This window comes from Plectrocnemia conspersa, unplaced genomic scaffold (genome assembly GCF_051122295.1).
Source record: "Plectrocnemia conspersa isolate PC_06_02 unplaced genomic scaffold, ASM5112229v1 ptg000006l, whole genome shotgun sequence".
Classification (NCBI taxonomy): Eukaryota; Metazoa; Arthropoda; class Insecta; order Trichoptera; family Polycentropodidae; genus Plectrocnemia; species Plectrocnemia conspersa.
In genome coordinates, this window is record NW_028277170.1 from 18,701,512 (window position 1) to 18,717,127 (window position 15,616).

The 15,616-nt window shown below is 26.4% G+C and overlaps 1 protein-coding gene across 4 annotated transcripts in view; it reads left to right on the forward strand.

The window, feature by feature from the left end:
• The window catches only part of LOC148234428 (uncharacterized), a 35,640-nt gene that overhangs the window by 13,025 nt on the left and 6,999 nt on the right, over window positions 1-15,616 (forward strand). For all 4 annotated transcript variants that reach the window (XR_015810104.1, XR_015810105.1, XM_088188154.1 and 1 more), the window contains exon 2: window positions 14,261-14,429. Coding sequence is in view for 2 of the 4 variants with exons in the window: in XM_088188154.1 (XP_088044280.1) it covers window positions 14,261-14,429 (169 nt within the window). In the remaining 2 variants the exon portion in view is untranslated. The remainder of the gene's footprint in view (window positions 1-14,260; window positions 14,430-15,616) is intronic.

Genomic DNA, 15,616 nt, shown 5'->3' on the forward strand with positions numbered 1-15,616 from the left:
ATTTTCACAGTACGTTATTTTTTTAATACGCGATGAAATTTATTGATTGTAGAAAACTGTATATTTCAGCAAATATTGATAAAATGTGTTTATAATTAGATTTATCATTAGCCACAATTTAAAAACAAGCAAATACAATTCCTAAGTAAGTAGATCATGCATTGGGTTGAATGCTCTTGAGTTGAAATTTTTTTAATATTCTCGCCACGCCACCAATTGATCCTTAAAGTTATAATTAAATACAATTTCAATGCAGAATTAAATATATAGTATAATACTTCTTTGCTATTGAAATACTAAACCTTGAATTCATTTCAAGGACACAGCAGTTAATTAGGTAAATATCATAAATTTATACAATAATTACTAACAAACATCAAATTATTTTTTAATTAATTAATTCAGAAATCAATGTCAATAGGCAGAATTTAATAAAAGCTTTCATCGGTCAATTTTTGCCCAGAAATCTCTTTATTATTTTTTTATTTTATAAAAGTCTGATAGATAATACTTACATGTAAGTTTTTATTATGTATAATTTTACAAGTTGGTACAGATTTACTCTATTGTAACGCATTGGGCTTATACCTTTTTTATTACTGTGCCTTAATATTTTGTATTGATAGTTTAAATGAAACTAACAATGAATATTGACTTTTAAACCATAAACCCTTTGAGTAGTGTGTTAATTTATAAACATTTGTTTATTTATTAGTATACAGCTGAGAGTATTTCCATAATTATTTCTGTTATTACTTATTTATTATTATTTAATATGGCATTTATAGTAAATAATAATAATCTTAGATTCTATTACTTTTATTGCTTTGATTTATTTTACTAGTTTTTTGTATTAGTACGTTTTAAAAAGTATTAAATTTTGTTAATTTATTTTACATATGATTCGACTTTTCTGGATTTTTTTATATCAATACAGAGGGTTTCAATATTTCTTATAAAATTAATATCAAATATTTTTTTGTATGTTAATTTATTTCGTGCTCTTTAATGTATCGATATTATTTTGTATAGAAATAATTTAAATTAAAAAAAATATTATATAATTATAATGTTTTTTATTTATTATTTCTTCAGTTATATATGTAATTATATTATATATAAATATTAAATATTGTATATAACTATTTGGCGTACCTAAAAAAATTGAAATATTGACCGCCGTACATGTACGGCGATGCTCCTCAAAGAGTTAAAATGCTGCATATTCAAGAAGAATTGTTCTTTAGAATACTGCCTTTAAATTTTTTTATATAATATTTATTTTTATATCTCTGATATACACCTAGTTCTGCTTTAATCTTCCAGTTTTTATTTTTTCTATGTAAGTTGGAGATATCAGATATAAGTTTTTGTTGGTAATAAATTCTGAATGGATGTGAATGATACGCTTGGTGTAACTGGATAAGGTTTTCTATAGATTTGTTAATTTTTTATTACAATATTTCGAATTTGAACAGATGGATATTTAGCACATTTTAAGCACATTCTACATGATACACTTGTCATTTTAATTCAATATCATTTATATTTATAAATGATAAATTTGTCAGATAAAAAATGCACTTTTTGGAATAATAGTGGCACTTGTCATCTAAAGAATCTAGTCGTTTACTATAATCGGGCTTCTTACATTGTAGCAACATTAGGGTTGACGTGAAGCAGGAAGCGACTTCTTGATTGGAATTTTAATTATCAAATTTCAATTCTTGATGAAAGAACTTATAAAAGTTGAATTTGTCAAAATAACAATGGCACTTGTAAGCGGGTTGTTGCATTTTATTGCGCTTTTAACGCGTATTGCGACAATTTTTTTCTAGATAGCATTCTTTTAGTATATATTTTTACTTTGCTTACTGCTTATTATATATTTATGTAGCACACTTTATTGCATTGCTTATTTTTGCGAGCGAATTTGCATGATCACATATCATTTCTTACACATATACAATGATAAATTGTTAGTATCGTAAATATGTATAATTGTAATCTAAAATTTAAGACAGCCACAACGACATAAAAGCCTATAGACGAATATTTATATTGTAATTGGCATATATGAATTTAGTAATGATATTTAAAGCATACTTGTTGCAAGAATAAGTGCTTTCTTTGATTAGTTTTAGTATATTATATAATGTGAATAATTTATATTCTTCAATGAATGTAATAAATTTATATAATTATTCAAATATTTCAATATATATATATATATATATACTTGCATATCGATAAAAAAAATCGTTAAAGAGAAATAATGTAGTAAATAATTATTAATTGAAAAAAATATTATGAACAAATAATAAATTATTTCATATCTGAGTTCTGTGCGTATTTAAAAATATACTAATTAAAGTATGATAATTATTGCATTAATTTTTTATTAATAAATATAAATAGCTTTAATTTAAAAGAGCTCTTATTCTTGTTTACTCGAAGTGATCAAAATGTTACTATGACGATTGTTGTTATCGTTTATAATTTTATTATATGAGCATGTTATTTTCATTATTATTTTATACACCCAAATATATTTTATTATTTCTGTCCTAGTTCATATGAATTAACTTTCGTGTACAAAATGGATTTCTAAGCCTGCCAATGTTGATATTCCTCAATTATAAATGCATTTCATAAACAATTTATTCTTCCAAACTTGATCTTCAAATCGATTAAGCAGGAAAAAACCACACTCTCTATATGTTTTACATGAGCAATTGTTTCAATAGCAATAAATCGTCTTGTGTTTTTTGCTATCAATAATGCAGAACTATTATAATATATATGTATTTTCCTCATCATCGAAGGTCATGATCTATTTTATCTCAAATGCCTATAACGCGAGATACTATAATGGAAAGCTTTCAGCATTTTTAATGGAATTGATTTATTTTCTCTATATCTATTTTATGCTTTCTACAATATTTTAAATATATATTCACTATAAATGGTGACTAAATAACCATAGATTCGACATTGTTTTTGAGCTGAAACTATACAATGATTGATTTTTGTACTTGTGTATGCTTTTCCAATCTGTGTCTATCTACTATCATGAATTTTGTTTTATAATTACATTACATTTTTAATATCAGAGACTTATTTATTAATGAACAAACAATCCATACTTTCCATATGTAATAAATAGTATAAAAAATGTAAGAAAGCATTTTTGTCACTCACTTTTTTAGAGTTGTTTTCAAATAAAAATTATTTTTTGAAACATTTTTGTGTTTAAAATTAAATTTGTATAAATATTTTTAAATGTTTTACAAGCACTGCATTTTTTATACCATTGCATAAAAAGAGTGGGTCCGTGCCAGATGTTTGAAATTATATGCTCTTAGTATTTTAATAACAAAAAATTGCTTAAGATTTTCTCAACTAGTTTAGTTGCCCTTATCATTGCTTTTGTAATCAAATAAGAAGAAACAGATCTGTGTGGGAATCGTCAGATTGAAAAAATATATATAAGCTTTCCACAGAAGTACCATATTATAAACCATTACTTTGTACTCCGTTCTCTATACTATATTTGCGTTAACACAGTCAGTTCAAAATCTACCCATTTCATAATTGAAAAAGAGATGGCAAGTTTGTGTTTACGCCCCTACTGTTAGCTATAAAACACACAATACTGATATATATTTTTATATATGTATCAATCAATCGGACGTATATCTGTATCGTGTGCTTTAGAGGTAATAGTAGGGGTGTAAACTCAAACTTGCAATCTCTTTCTCAATTATGAATAATGATTAAATAGATTTGACTGTGTTTGGAAATTTTAATGAGTAACTGCTTATGATATATATAGTAAGTCGCTTACTATCTGAAATAAAATTACTAGCAACATGAAAAGTTATATATTTCATTGTTGATATTTCATTGTTCAGAATTTAAGTGTTAACTGATTTATTTATACTTATTTTATAATTGCAAATATTTCCTTAATACTTTAGTAAACCCAGTAGGTGGCTATATAGTGTCTTCAAACAAATAAAAAAATTGCCAAATATAAAAATAACTCATATATATTATATATATCGTTTAGGACAAAAATATTCGTTTGAAGAAAACTTAACCGATAACTACTGACCTATCGGTTAAGAGCGGGAAATGTAGACGAAGCTTTTTTTGTAAAATATTTACTATTTAGAACAGGAATCTGTTTTATTACATCAACCGATATTTTTAACTTAAGAATAATCGAATAACTCAAATATAGTTATTAAATGTCATGTTTTTATTTAAGAATGTTTTGAATTCATGACTAAAAGTGTTATGTTAATTAAATTGTAGACGATTCGAATAGCGTAGTCCGTAACGTCTCAGACTAGTAACTCTGAAGTTGCGGGTTCGAGCCCCGGCAGCGACACTCGAATTTTTATTTATAAAAGTGCGCTAATATTAAAAATTTGGCTCCAGCTGCAATGACATCTATTGGTTATAAATTAAATTAAACATAAAAAAGTATAATTATTAATAAAGATGTCACCGATTCTCAGACTTTCAGGTTAGTGGTTAATACTTACTTGTAAGAATTCATTATATCTGATTGACTTACTCGGTTGGTACAGATTTACCCCGTTAAAACGCATTGGGTTTACGCCTGTTAGGCTTTTTAAATTTAAAAAAAAAAAAAAAAATTTTGTTTCGAATTGTTTTGAAAATTGATAGTTTTTAATGATTATTTAATTAGGTACTCAATTTTTTGTGTATAGCTATTTATATTTGTTTTTCATTTAAGTTTTATTAAACTTTATTTTTTCATTATAAAATTATTTTATTTCTTATTATTTCTTACAATGCGATTTTTTATTTAAGATAATTTCTTAATTGTGTCAAAATTAATGTTGCGGTCTTCACCAAAAGTTTTCATTGCCATCTTTCTAACTATAGTTCTAGCTTTTTAAATAATATCTATATTGTCTCAATTGCCACAGGATATACGATTAACTCTTCAGTATGCATTATAAATTTTATTTTTGATTGAATGCATCGTGCAAATGTATAATTCCATTGAATTATTATTTATTTTTTCTATAACTCTTCAACAAGATTAGGTTCCTGACTTAATTTTAAAAGGTTGAATTATAATCAGTCACTACCACTAAGCATTTCTTGAACGGTACTACTGAATGGTGCTAAAGACAATTCCAGTTGTAGTTCCGAAACGAAAGTCACGAGCGCATCCTCTTATGTTGCCCATTAGAGACAGGGAATCCAAATCGTCAATGACTGTCGCCATCTAGCTCCTTAGTACGTTACATTTCAAATTTATATATTTAATATCAACTATTAATAATATTTTTATTTTGCGCTTCATGACTTATTTGCACTTAAATAGCACTTATTTGTCATCGCACGATATGTTATGCTAAAAAACATTTAATAAGTTTTTTTCATATACAAAAAAAAAACAGTTATATTGCACACCTTATATAGATGAGCACCAGCCCACATATATTTTTTCAGCTCCTTGTAGCTATTGCCAAAAACCTTGTATTTTCGCAAACTTATTGAGAAGCTTAAATGGCTCTCGCAAGAGAAGGGTCCTGGCCGCAACGGGCAAGAATAAGGGACGAAATCGCAACTCTTTAACGCACTCTAAAACTCGCACCGATAGTCACCGAACATTAACCCGAAAATGCAATGAATTGTATTCTAAAGCTCAAATACAAATATAGGTACTATACGTACCCGTAGAGGTATCTCAGAAATTTTCTCTTGTAGAGATATACTGTAACGATAAAAACTAGCGAGTTAAAACACAATGGAAACTGATATACATTATAAATAAATTTTTAATAACGCGTAAAACAAATCAATAACTGTTACATCAATCAACGAAACTAATAAATTCATGTTATGCACGCAATAAAGTGAGATAAAAAATATTTTCTTTATTGATAATATTTCTTCATACAATTACAATTGAATTTAAGTTAAAATATTAACATCATTCTATAAATAATACTACTCAAACATAAAAAAAAAATCTTTTCCCATGAATCAACAAATCATTGTTTTATATTAGCTAGAAAACTTTTCATATTTATTTATATTTTCTATTTATTATTATTATTATTATATTTTATAGTTTTATTTTTTCATCTTTATGTACATTTATATACTTTGTCATAATTATTATTTATTTTAAATAATAATTATGACAAAGTATAATTATTATTTAAAATAATCTTAATTTTATAAATTATCATTATTTATTTTTTTATTTGCAACGTGACAGGTTTTAGACCAATGTGTCACAACGGAATACTTAGTAAGGACGGAACAGCGTAATCCGTAACGACTCAGACTAGTAACTCTGAGGTTGCGGTTTCGAGCCCCGGCAGCGATACTCGAATTTTTATTTATAATAAAAAATGCGCTGCAGTGACATCTTTTGGTTATAAATTGTATTATAATTATTTTAAATGTTACCCGTTGTAACGCATTAGGCTTACGCCTGTTTATTTTGTTTATATTTGAATAATAAGACCGCGCCTAGCGTGTTCACAATCACATAGTAGCACTGCTGTTATGAGAAAAATTAATTTGTTCAAATGATAAAACGTATGTGAATTTACTTATACCTCACTTGCCGTAACTTTGACTTTGAACGCTACAAACGTATCTCTTTTTATTAAATTAGCAGTGAATGTCTTAAAAATATTTGAACGAAATAAAACACGATGTTTATTTACTTCGCTTACTTTTTTTCTTTGATTGTTTTGCTTTTTTGGTCTTAAAATTTGCTAAATTAATGTCTTTTTCCGTAATTTGTGTGTTTTCATCACATCGGTGTTCACCAGTTTCGGTATATTTTTCAAGCATATTGCTGAAAACCAGCTATTTTATTACTTCCTGTCACCTTTTTCTGAAAGCGAAACTTATCTCATTCACGAAACATTTTAGATTTTCCCGCTATTTGCGTGTTTCCATCATGTCTGTCTGTCACCACTTTTGAAATATTATGTGGATTCGCCTAGAGATACGCAATTCAGCGGTTGAAATTTGGAACGCATTTTATTGATTAAGCTAAAATACATAAGAATATATATAATATATAAACAAAAAGTATTACAAATCGATATCAAGCTTAGTGTTTATCTAGATCTAGAAAAACATAATCTATAATGTTCGACCAAAATTATAATTACTAATTCTAATCTAACAGAAAACAATTGAAAAACACTAGGGTTCATATACGATTGGAATAATAGGTATTTGAGGTATTATTCAGCGATGATACTGGTGGTTTATAAGTGTAAATCTATGTTTATTATTAATTAAAATATGTTAGTACAAAGAGTGCTACTTTAAATTTTTATACATTTTAATAATAAGACCGCGCCTAGCGCGTTCATACTCACATGCTAGAACTGCGAACAACGCGCTAGGCGCGTTGTGTTTAAATAATAAAACTCTGAAATGTATTTAATTAATTTAGAAATCACAATCAATAGATCGTGCGTCTTAATCGTTAATATTCATACGCAATCAGTTACAAGCATATAATTAAAGACACATTAGTTATGCTTAAAATTATTAACAATCAGAATATATTTATTTGTAAATATATATTTACATATAATTAAGCTCTAGGTTAAATTTATGCAAAATTTTAAAATACTATTTTTTGATCACACAATATATACATTTTTAATTATTAAATATTTATAGTCATTATTATTTCATACAAACTACATTTTGGGTTTAAAAAATAATAGTTATTGCATTTTAACCTTTTTTAAAAATAAAGACAGCAGTAAAAAATACACTAAAAAACAATGCATTGATCGATTAAAAGAATCAGTATTCTTAAACATATGTACATCCTTTTAGTATTTTAGTAAAACGGTGTAATGTTGAATCGTTTATGACGGACATATTCGACGGAAGCAGACCAATTTTATTAAATGCTTTAGTAAATGCCGTCTTCTGACTGTGATTTCTAATTAAAAATTATACAAACTACATGCAAGATGTGGGTTAAAACACAATTACATTATTGCGTTTCACAATTAAAAACTTTACATAAAGTTTAAAAGAGTAATTTTAAAAAACAATTTAGTCATATGATATTTTGTAAAAATACAGCCAAATAACAGACATATAGTAAACAAAAAATTGCCTATTACATACATAACTTAAATTAATAAATATTGTTTGAAAAATTATCTTCTAAAGAATAATATTTTTTTATTATCATATTAGAATCATAAAAAAAAATATTTAAAAGCTTTTGGGGGTTAAATTTGATGTCTGATTTGTTCATGATGATTTGTTTTAGTTTTTTATGAAAGTTAAATTAAAACTTTTTTTTAATTAATTAAGTTATTATCTCAACCAAGTTTGTTAGCCAGCCAGATCCGGATTCTAGTTTCAAAATGATAAAAAATTGTAAATCTTTTAAATTTAATTTGCATTAATATTAAATAAAATACAGTAGCGCCCTAGACCAGTATATATTATATATGTAGATATAATAAATTTAAAAAAATACATACATAGTATAAATTAATTATTTTTAAAACTTTTCATGTTAAATTTAAAAAGCCGCTGTTATTCAAAGCAATAACTTAAAATAAATTAATCATGTTTTTAATATATATTTTTTATAATTTAATTTAAAATATTATGTAAAAAAAAAGTAAACCGTATTATTATATAAAAACCCTTTTTTTTAATTTTACTATTTTTATTTTGCCACTATTTTTTATTTTTGTTAAATTTCTGAAACTAAAAAATTCGATAATAAATCTGGGGTTTGTATTTAAGTAATGAGTCTATTAAGGTCATACGATGTAAATAATGTTATTGCTATTAAAAATAGTCCCAAATAAACTATTATTTTTATTATTATTATTATTATTATATGTGTAGAGAAGAAGAAAAATGGAGCAATTAAATAATGAGTCGCTCGTTGTTGAAGATGTTCGAGTCAAATGACGGAAACGGCCAATGAGAATTACAGACAATATTTAGATGACGACTTATCTGTAACGTCAGAAAACCCTGATGCACTCCCACGCGCCGTCACTGACTAAAACAGCCAATATCAACCTTTTTCACACCGCGTCTTGATCGACAAGTACGCCTTTGTGTTTCGCAAATTGCTAAATTAACGAACCCGTTGCAGTGTTTCTCGATCTTTGTCCTTAAACGAAAGTTTTCTAAAATATATTACAAATATTTTAGTTAAGCTTTTTTTACATGTTAATAAGATTTATGCTTTCGTAAGTGTAAACTGTTCTTTACAATGGAATAATAAAACCTTTGCACAAATTAAAATAAATTAAAGATAAAAATATATTAAAATTTTATTAAAATATAATTATATTACTATAATGAATCTTATGTGTTACGTATTAACTTCAGAATGAATATTATTTATATTTGTTTAAGTCTTTTTCTTTACCCTACTGTGTGAAAGATTGCACTAATTTTAAATGAATTGCAAACCTTATAAAAAAATACTATATGAAGCATTCTTGATATTAGATCACAATCTAATTACATTTAACAATATTACAAATCACATATCTCTTTATCAAAACATATAGTTATTAGTTAATCAACATTTATTTAAGGTATGTCAAATAGCAGATAAATAAAATACTGATTTTTTAAATCCAACCGTAGATTAACTACCACTGAAAGTCAGTAATGAGTTATATTTACTGATCAACTATAAAAAATTCAGTCCCTTCAATTACCAGAAAAAATACAGCAATGCATATAATGAAAGAAACCCTGTCATTAGGACAAATAAAAATAAAGTGTGCTGTCCTCGCTGCTTTGCTTGACGACCCAAGATTCACTCTCTGGCGTGGCTCACGACCACTTCTATCCCTGGCGTCTGTTCAAAGGGAAAAACTTATAGTAAACACTCGCAACCGTGTGATAAAACAACGATTTCTATTTCTTAGAAAAGTCTTATTACGCTTTCTTATTCAATAATTCAATACCATTCAATACCATTGCCGTAGATTACTTTATCTTACCTTGCATGATAAGGTGTAAGATTCTGTAGATCTACATTTATAAGTCATCTAATCGCTTTATTGTCTCCTCTTTGAGTCCACGCTTTCACTTTATGTAGAAGGGTTTTAATTTATTTAATTCATTAGAGTCAACCTTGTCTTGCCATTTTCTATCTGACTATGTAGTGTTTAAAAAAATATGTTTAATAGCGTTTATTTAACTTTCTATATGCTATGAACATGCTATCATATCGTTGTGATTAAAGTTAGCCGCTTTGCAGACTTCAAAGCGTTCAAGCAAGAAAGATGTCCGGCCCACTTAAATCATAGTAATGTGTTATATTTAACAAGTTTTATCCCTATGTCTGTTCAGAAATGCTTTGTCAAATTCTAAATATAATAGGCAATAAAATAAACTTTGTCCCACTCCTTGCTGTATTTCTATATCATCTGATCTTTAGTCAAAAACAATTGCATATAACCTCTAATCTCGATCCCTCTAATTGCCATTCTACTTTACCATTTACATTTGCACCTATAACTCTTTTACTTATGCTTTAACCTCTGAGCATAATAGAAATTACATCCTTTGTAGACTTCAACGCGCCCATGCAAGAAAAATGTCCGGCTCACTTATTTTATTATATCTTACGTGAGACTCATCACAAATTTTTTGGAACAATTTTTGTCCCTTCGTCTACTCAGAAATGCTTTGTCGAAATTCTAAATATTTGTCCCACTCTGAATTTCCATATCATCTGGTGTTTTATCGCTTGTTTGTTGCCAGTATATATCTATAAAACAAAGTTAATTACATTAAATCACTATTCTCAATCTCTCTAATTGCTTTTCTAATTTTATCATTGTTTCGGGATTTTCTCTTTCCTTCGTGCTTATTAAAAGTCAGCCGCTTTGCAGTCTTCGAGGCGTCAATGCGGCACAGATGTCCGGCATATTTGAAGCATCGTTTTCTTTATTATTTGTTCAATCATTTGGAATCGACGAATGCAGGATGTAAATCTGAGTGGCAGCGATCAAAGGTCTGCACGGTCACATGCACATTAGGGTACAAGGTTACTTGCTTGTCTAGACTTAACCATAAGCATCTCTTTCTCGTAAAAATATTGATAATATTACCGGTAAATACCAAAGTCTGATTTTGTTTATCGTTTACTTCAGAGTAGTAATTTATGTAAATTAACAACAAGAATAATACATTGTTATGGTTGCTTATTTTCATAACAAAGATAATTGATAAAAAGTACCCGTTACTAGATATGAACCGACTTTTTTGGTATTTTATCATTTCACGTACACAAGAGTCTAGTGTGATATTTCGGGTGTTTTTTTTGTTGTTGCTCTATATCGTGAATGAATGAGCAAGGGGCCACACGCTATTGAACTCTATAATTTGTTCAAATAAATTTAATATCCCTTCTGCTTCAATTAATCATCGAAATGCCAGAAGGTTAAACGTGTAATTGAATTTTATTTTGAATGTACAGCATTTTTAATCTTATTAATATTAACTTTGATTGTGAATATTATATAATACATATATATTTTTATTTAACGTAAGGTTAGATAAAAAAATATATAACCGATTTTCTCTACTTTGATTTTTTTATATATACAAACGTTTCACCAAAAACGTTATTTAGCATCGTCTGGTGGTGTCTTAGTGTGTAGCACTTTTTCATAAATATATATATTTTTTTTTTGTAATTACATGAAATATTACAAAAAATATATATGCCATTAAATTTATTCTGATAAACCAACGCTTTCTATATTTCTTAAAAAGCAGTTTACAGTTTGGTTCTAAAAAACGTCGTTATCTCATTGGGCGTAATCACGGTCGCTATTGATATTTAAACGATTACGGTATATATAAATGTATAAAGAACGAAAACAATATGTTTAACATAATAAACTGAACGAAATAGTAGCGCTAATATTATTTTTAAATAAACATATTTTTATATAAAAAACTATAAGCCATAGAAATAAATTTGATGCCATTATTTTTCTTGATAGGTTTGCTACACTTTTTTTAAGACATGTATTTACGTCTAATAATATATTAATTTATATTCCTGCATTTATAGATATTAAAAAAAATATTCAATAAGAATTGATTCAGGTACACAATAGAGTCATTAGCTTTACTAAGATTTGCATAATTTATTACATAAGTATAAATTCCATACAAACAATTTAATATTTTAATAATATAATTTAAATTCCATTCGATCAAAACATATTGGGTTTTCCTAGATTATCCTAATCTCACGGATGAATAATTAAAATAAAATTAAGCTAAGTCTTACATAGCTTTAATAATAGTTTTTAATCTAATTATAAACTATTAAGCTCGAAAAAGATTCGGACCCTTGCAGCAGACTAAAATGTTTATTTATAAAAATGCGCTCTTTTTAAAAATAAATTATATTACATTATATTGATGTGTATGCTCTTTTTGCACTAACGTTTCCTAATTTATTTTGTAAACATTGATCTTCACTTATACATCCTGCATATAAAGTAATAGTTTCGTCTGTGATTAATACCTCATAGACCTAAGGCTCAAATTCCTTTAATTTATTTTGCGACTGAGATTAAAATTAGTGATTATTATATAATTATTATTCTTATCAATCATCACAGATTAGGTTTTCCTAGATTTTACTGATCTCGCGGATGAATATCGTGATGAATAATTAAAATAAAATTGAGCCATTTCGTGCACAGTAACATAAAATGCTTTAACCTGTAATAATTTCAGTCTGGTGTTTCACTCCTCGGTTTTGTGTTAATCATGTTTAATTCGTTTTTAACCATTGGGCTAATGACTGTTGAATTACAATAAAGATACAAACGTACATTTTGTTAATACATGCATGTAATTAAAATTGAGTTATAACATTGTGCTTGATGATGCTTAAAAACATCACTTGATGATGCTTAAAAACATTTTGCCGAAACGTCTTGATAATAAAAGAAAAAAATTAAATTAATTTAAATATTGAGAATCTGAAGTTGGATTATTATTATCTATTGAAAACAATATTTTTAATAATCGCCGAAAGAAAAAATATATAATTAAGTGGTGTCACTTTTTCGACGAATCGAATATCTCTCTATACTACGAATAAGATGGATGATAAATGATTTTTTTCACAAAACTTAAAAACCCTAAGTGAAACTCCTAACAATTATGTACTCTTGTGTATTTTATACTATGTTTATTGCATATTGTTGTTCCTTAATTATGTTATAATTTAATAATGCTAATAAAAAAAATACATAACATACGATAATATAATACGATTTGACTCTTATTAATGAAGATGATTTGATACGATTTGACACTTGTTAAAATGTGATAGGCCTGTCAGATATGGTTTCATTAATCAAAAGTTAGTTAATTAACTCAAAACGAGAAAATCTTAATTGCTTGTTTGTTGTTTATTTGCATTATGTCTATTAAACATTTCTTTCGAGATAACCAAGCTAGCATCGCGTATGTTTTTCTTTTTGTCAGTTCATTTTGTCAGTCAATCGGAATATAAACCTTATGATATGAGTCGCTGGTAATTTTATTGTTATTATTATAATGTACAATACAAAAATAAAATCGTTACAACGGTTCGTCGGGGTTATCTACGTATGTTTTATGTGGCGACTAAATGGCGTCGTCGAATCGTAGTAGTAATTCTAAATTATTGAATTGAAAATTCCCGAATTTAACCAATAAAAAAATTGCTGAAAAATAATCAGAGTAAATGCACTTAAAAATATCTTTGGTCTATTTTTTTATACGAAATTTTGAGAAACACTGATTCAAAAATTTATTCCTCAATATTTTTTTAATAAACTTTATTATATTTATTATATAGCGCAAAATTTATTTAAAATTTCTGTAATTATCAAAATAAAAAATTAGCCGAGCGTGAACAAACTACGCGCGCAATATCATTTATACGGATTAATCGCCTTGATTAAAAGTTTATTAGTCAATAAATATGACTCGAATATTACAAAGCTAAAAAATAGTAGAAAAGCTGGACACTTGAATTATTTATTTTTTAATTCCCAATATATTATTAAATCCATAAGCTTAATTGGACTTTAATGATATATATCAATATTTTTATTGTATCATATATTTTGAATTAAAATATATTTTATTAACTAGTGACATATTAAATATATTAAATTTGTTTTTTAACATAACTTTTTTTTTACAGTGAATTAAGAGACGAAGCTTTCGTTGGATTAAAGAAGACAGAATATTTAAGTTTAGCTGATAATGAATTATCATCAGTACCTCGTCATGTTCTACAACAAATGCCTAGCGTACGAACGCTGGATCTTGGCAGGAGTAAAATTAAAATTTTATACACTTCTGATCTGCAGGTACGTACGTACAAAAATCTTCTTCTTCATCTTTCACATCACTGAATACGTGACTCGTCTTCCACTATATTATTATAAAAGTCGAACAAATTTTTAAAATTTTTTTTTTTCATTATTTTACCATATTAAAATGCCAACCGCGTAAACACAATCAACAACTACAATAAATGACATACATTTTGAATATTATATACTATTCATTTAGCTCAAAATCGATTTTATTTTAATTATTGCTCAAAATATTCCTCCGTGAGATTAGAAAAATCTAGGAAAACTTATTTTGTGACATCTAAATGAAATTTTAATTATATAAAAAAAAACATTATTGTGACAGTCATTGCAATATATATATATTACCTATTTCTTGGCCTTTTTTAAGTACTTCATGAATCTTTAATAATGTAGTGACACCGCAATAACTAAGTATTGAATATTATTATTTATATTTTATTGAATATGCATTATCATCGAACAGAGCTTATGCCTTAGAATCTATTGATTTTTTTAAAAGTTCCACATGTTTATTTTACTGTTTCAACATAATTTTGCTTCATTTTATACATATATAATTTTAAATAGCTCATTATCAATATAGAAATCACAGTAAATAGAGCACTATCATTGAAATTCAAAGCAATATATGGGTTACAAGCATAAGTCAAGACACAAAGAAACATCACTCTTATTAAATTTTAATTAAAATTAATATGGCAAAATAGTGGAAATTAAAAAAACAGGTATATATAATAAATTATTATGCCTAATCAATTAATGAGCTTTAATATAAAAGAGCATAGTGAAACTACTTACTTATAAAATCTGATGACTATCATTGTAAAAGTGCAGAGATTAGTGAAATATTTTATTATCATTGCGTAGATAATATAAAATAAATACAAAAATACATTTTACCACTTTAAGAGCTAAAACTATTTTTAAATATACACAGAATATAATACTTCCAGTTATCTATGGTCACTGTTTCATACAAAGAATTTACAATAAAGTGTGATAAAAAATCTTATATAAAAAAATACATGACAATAAAAATTATTTAATCACTCTTTTAAAACAGCTTATCAATACACGTATTTCCAGTTGTAAATTATGAAAAATTAATTTATATTGCATATCAACTTCTTAATTGCATTAAACAAGACCTGAAACAATATATTGATTAGTCAAAA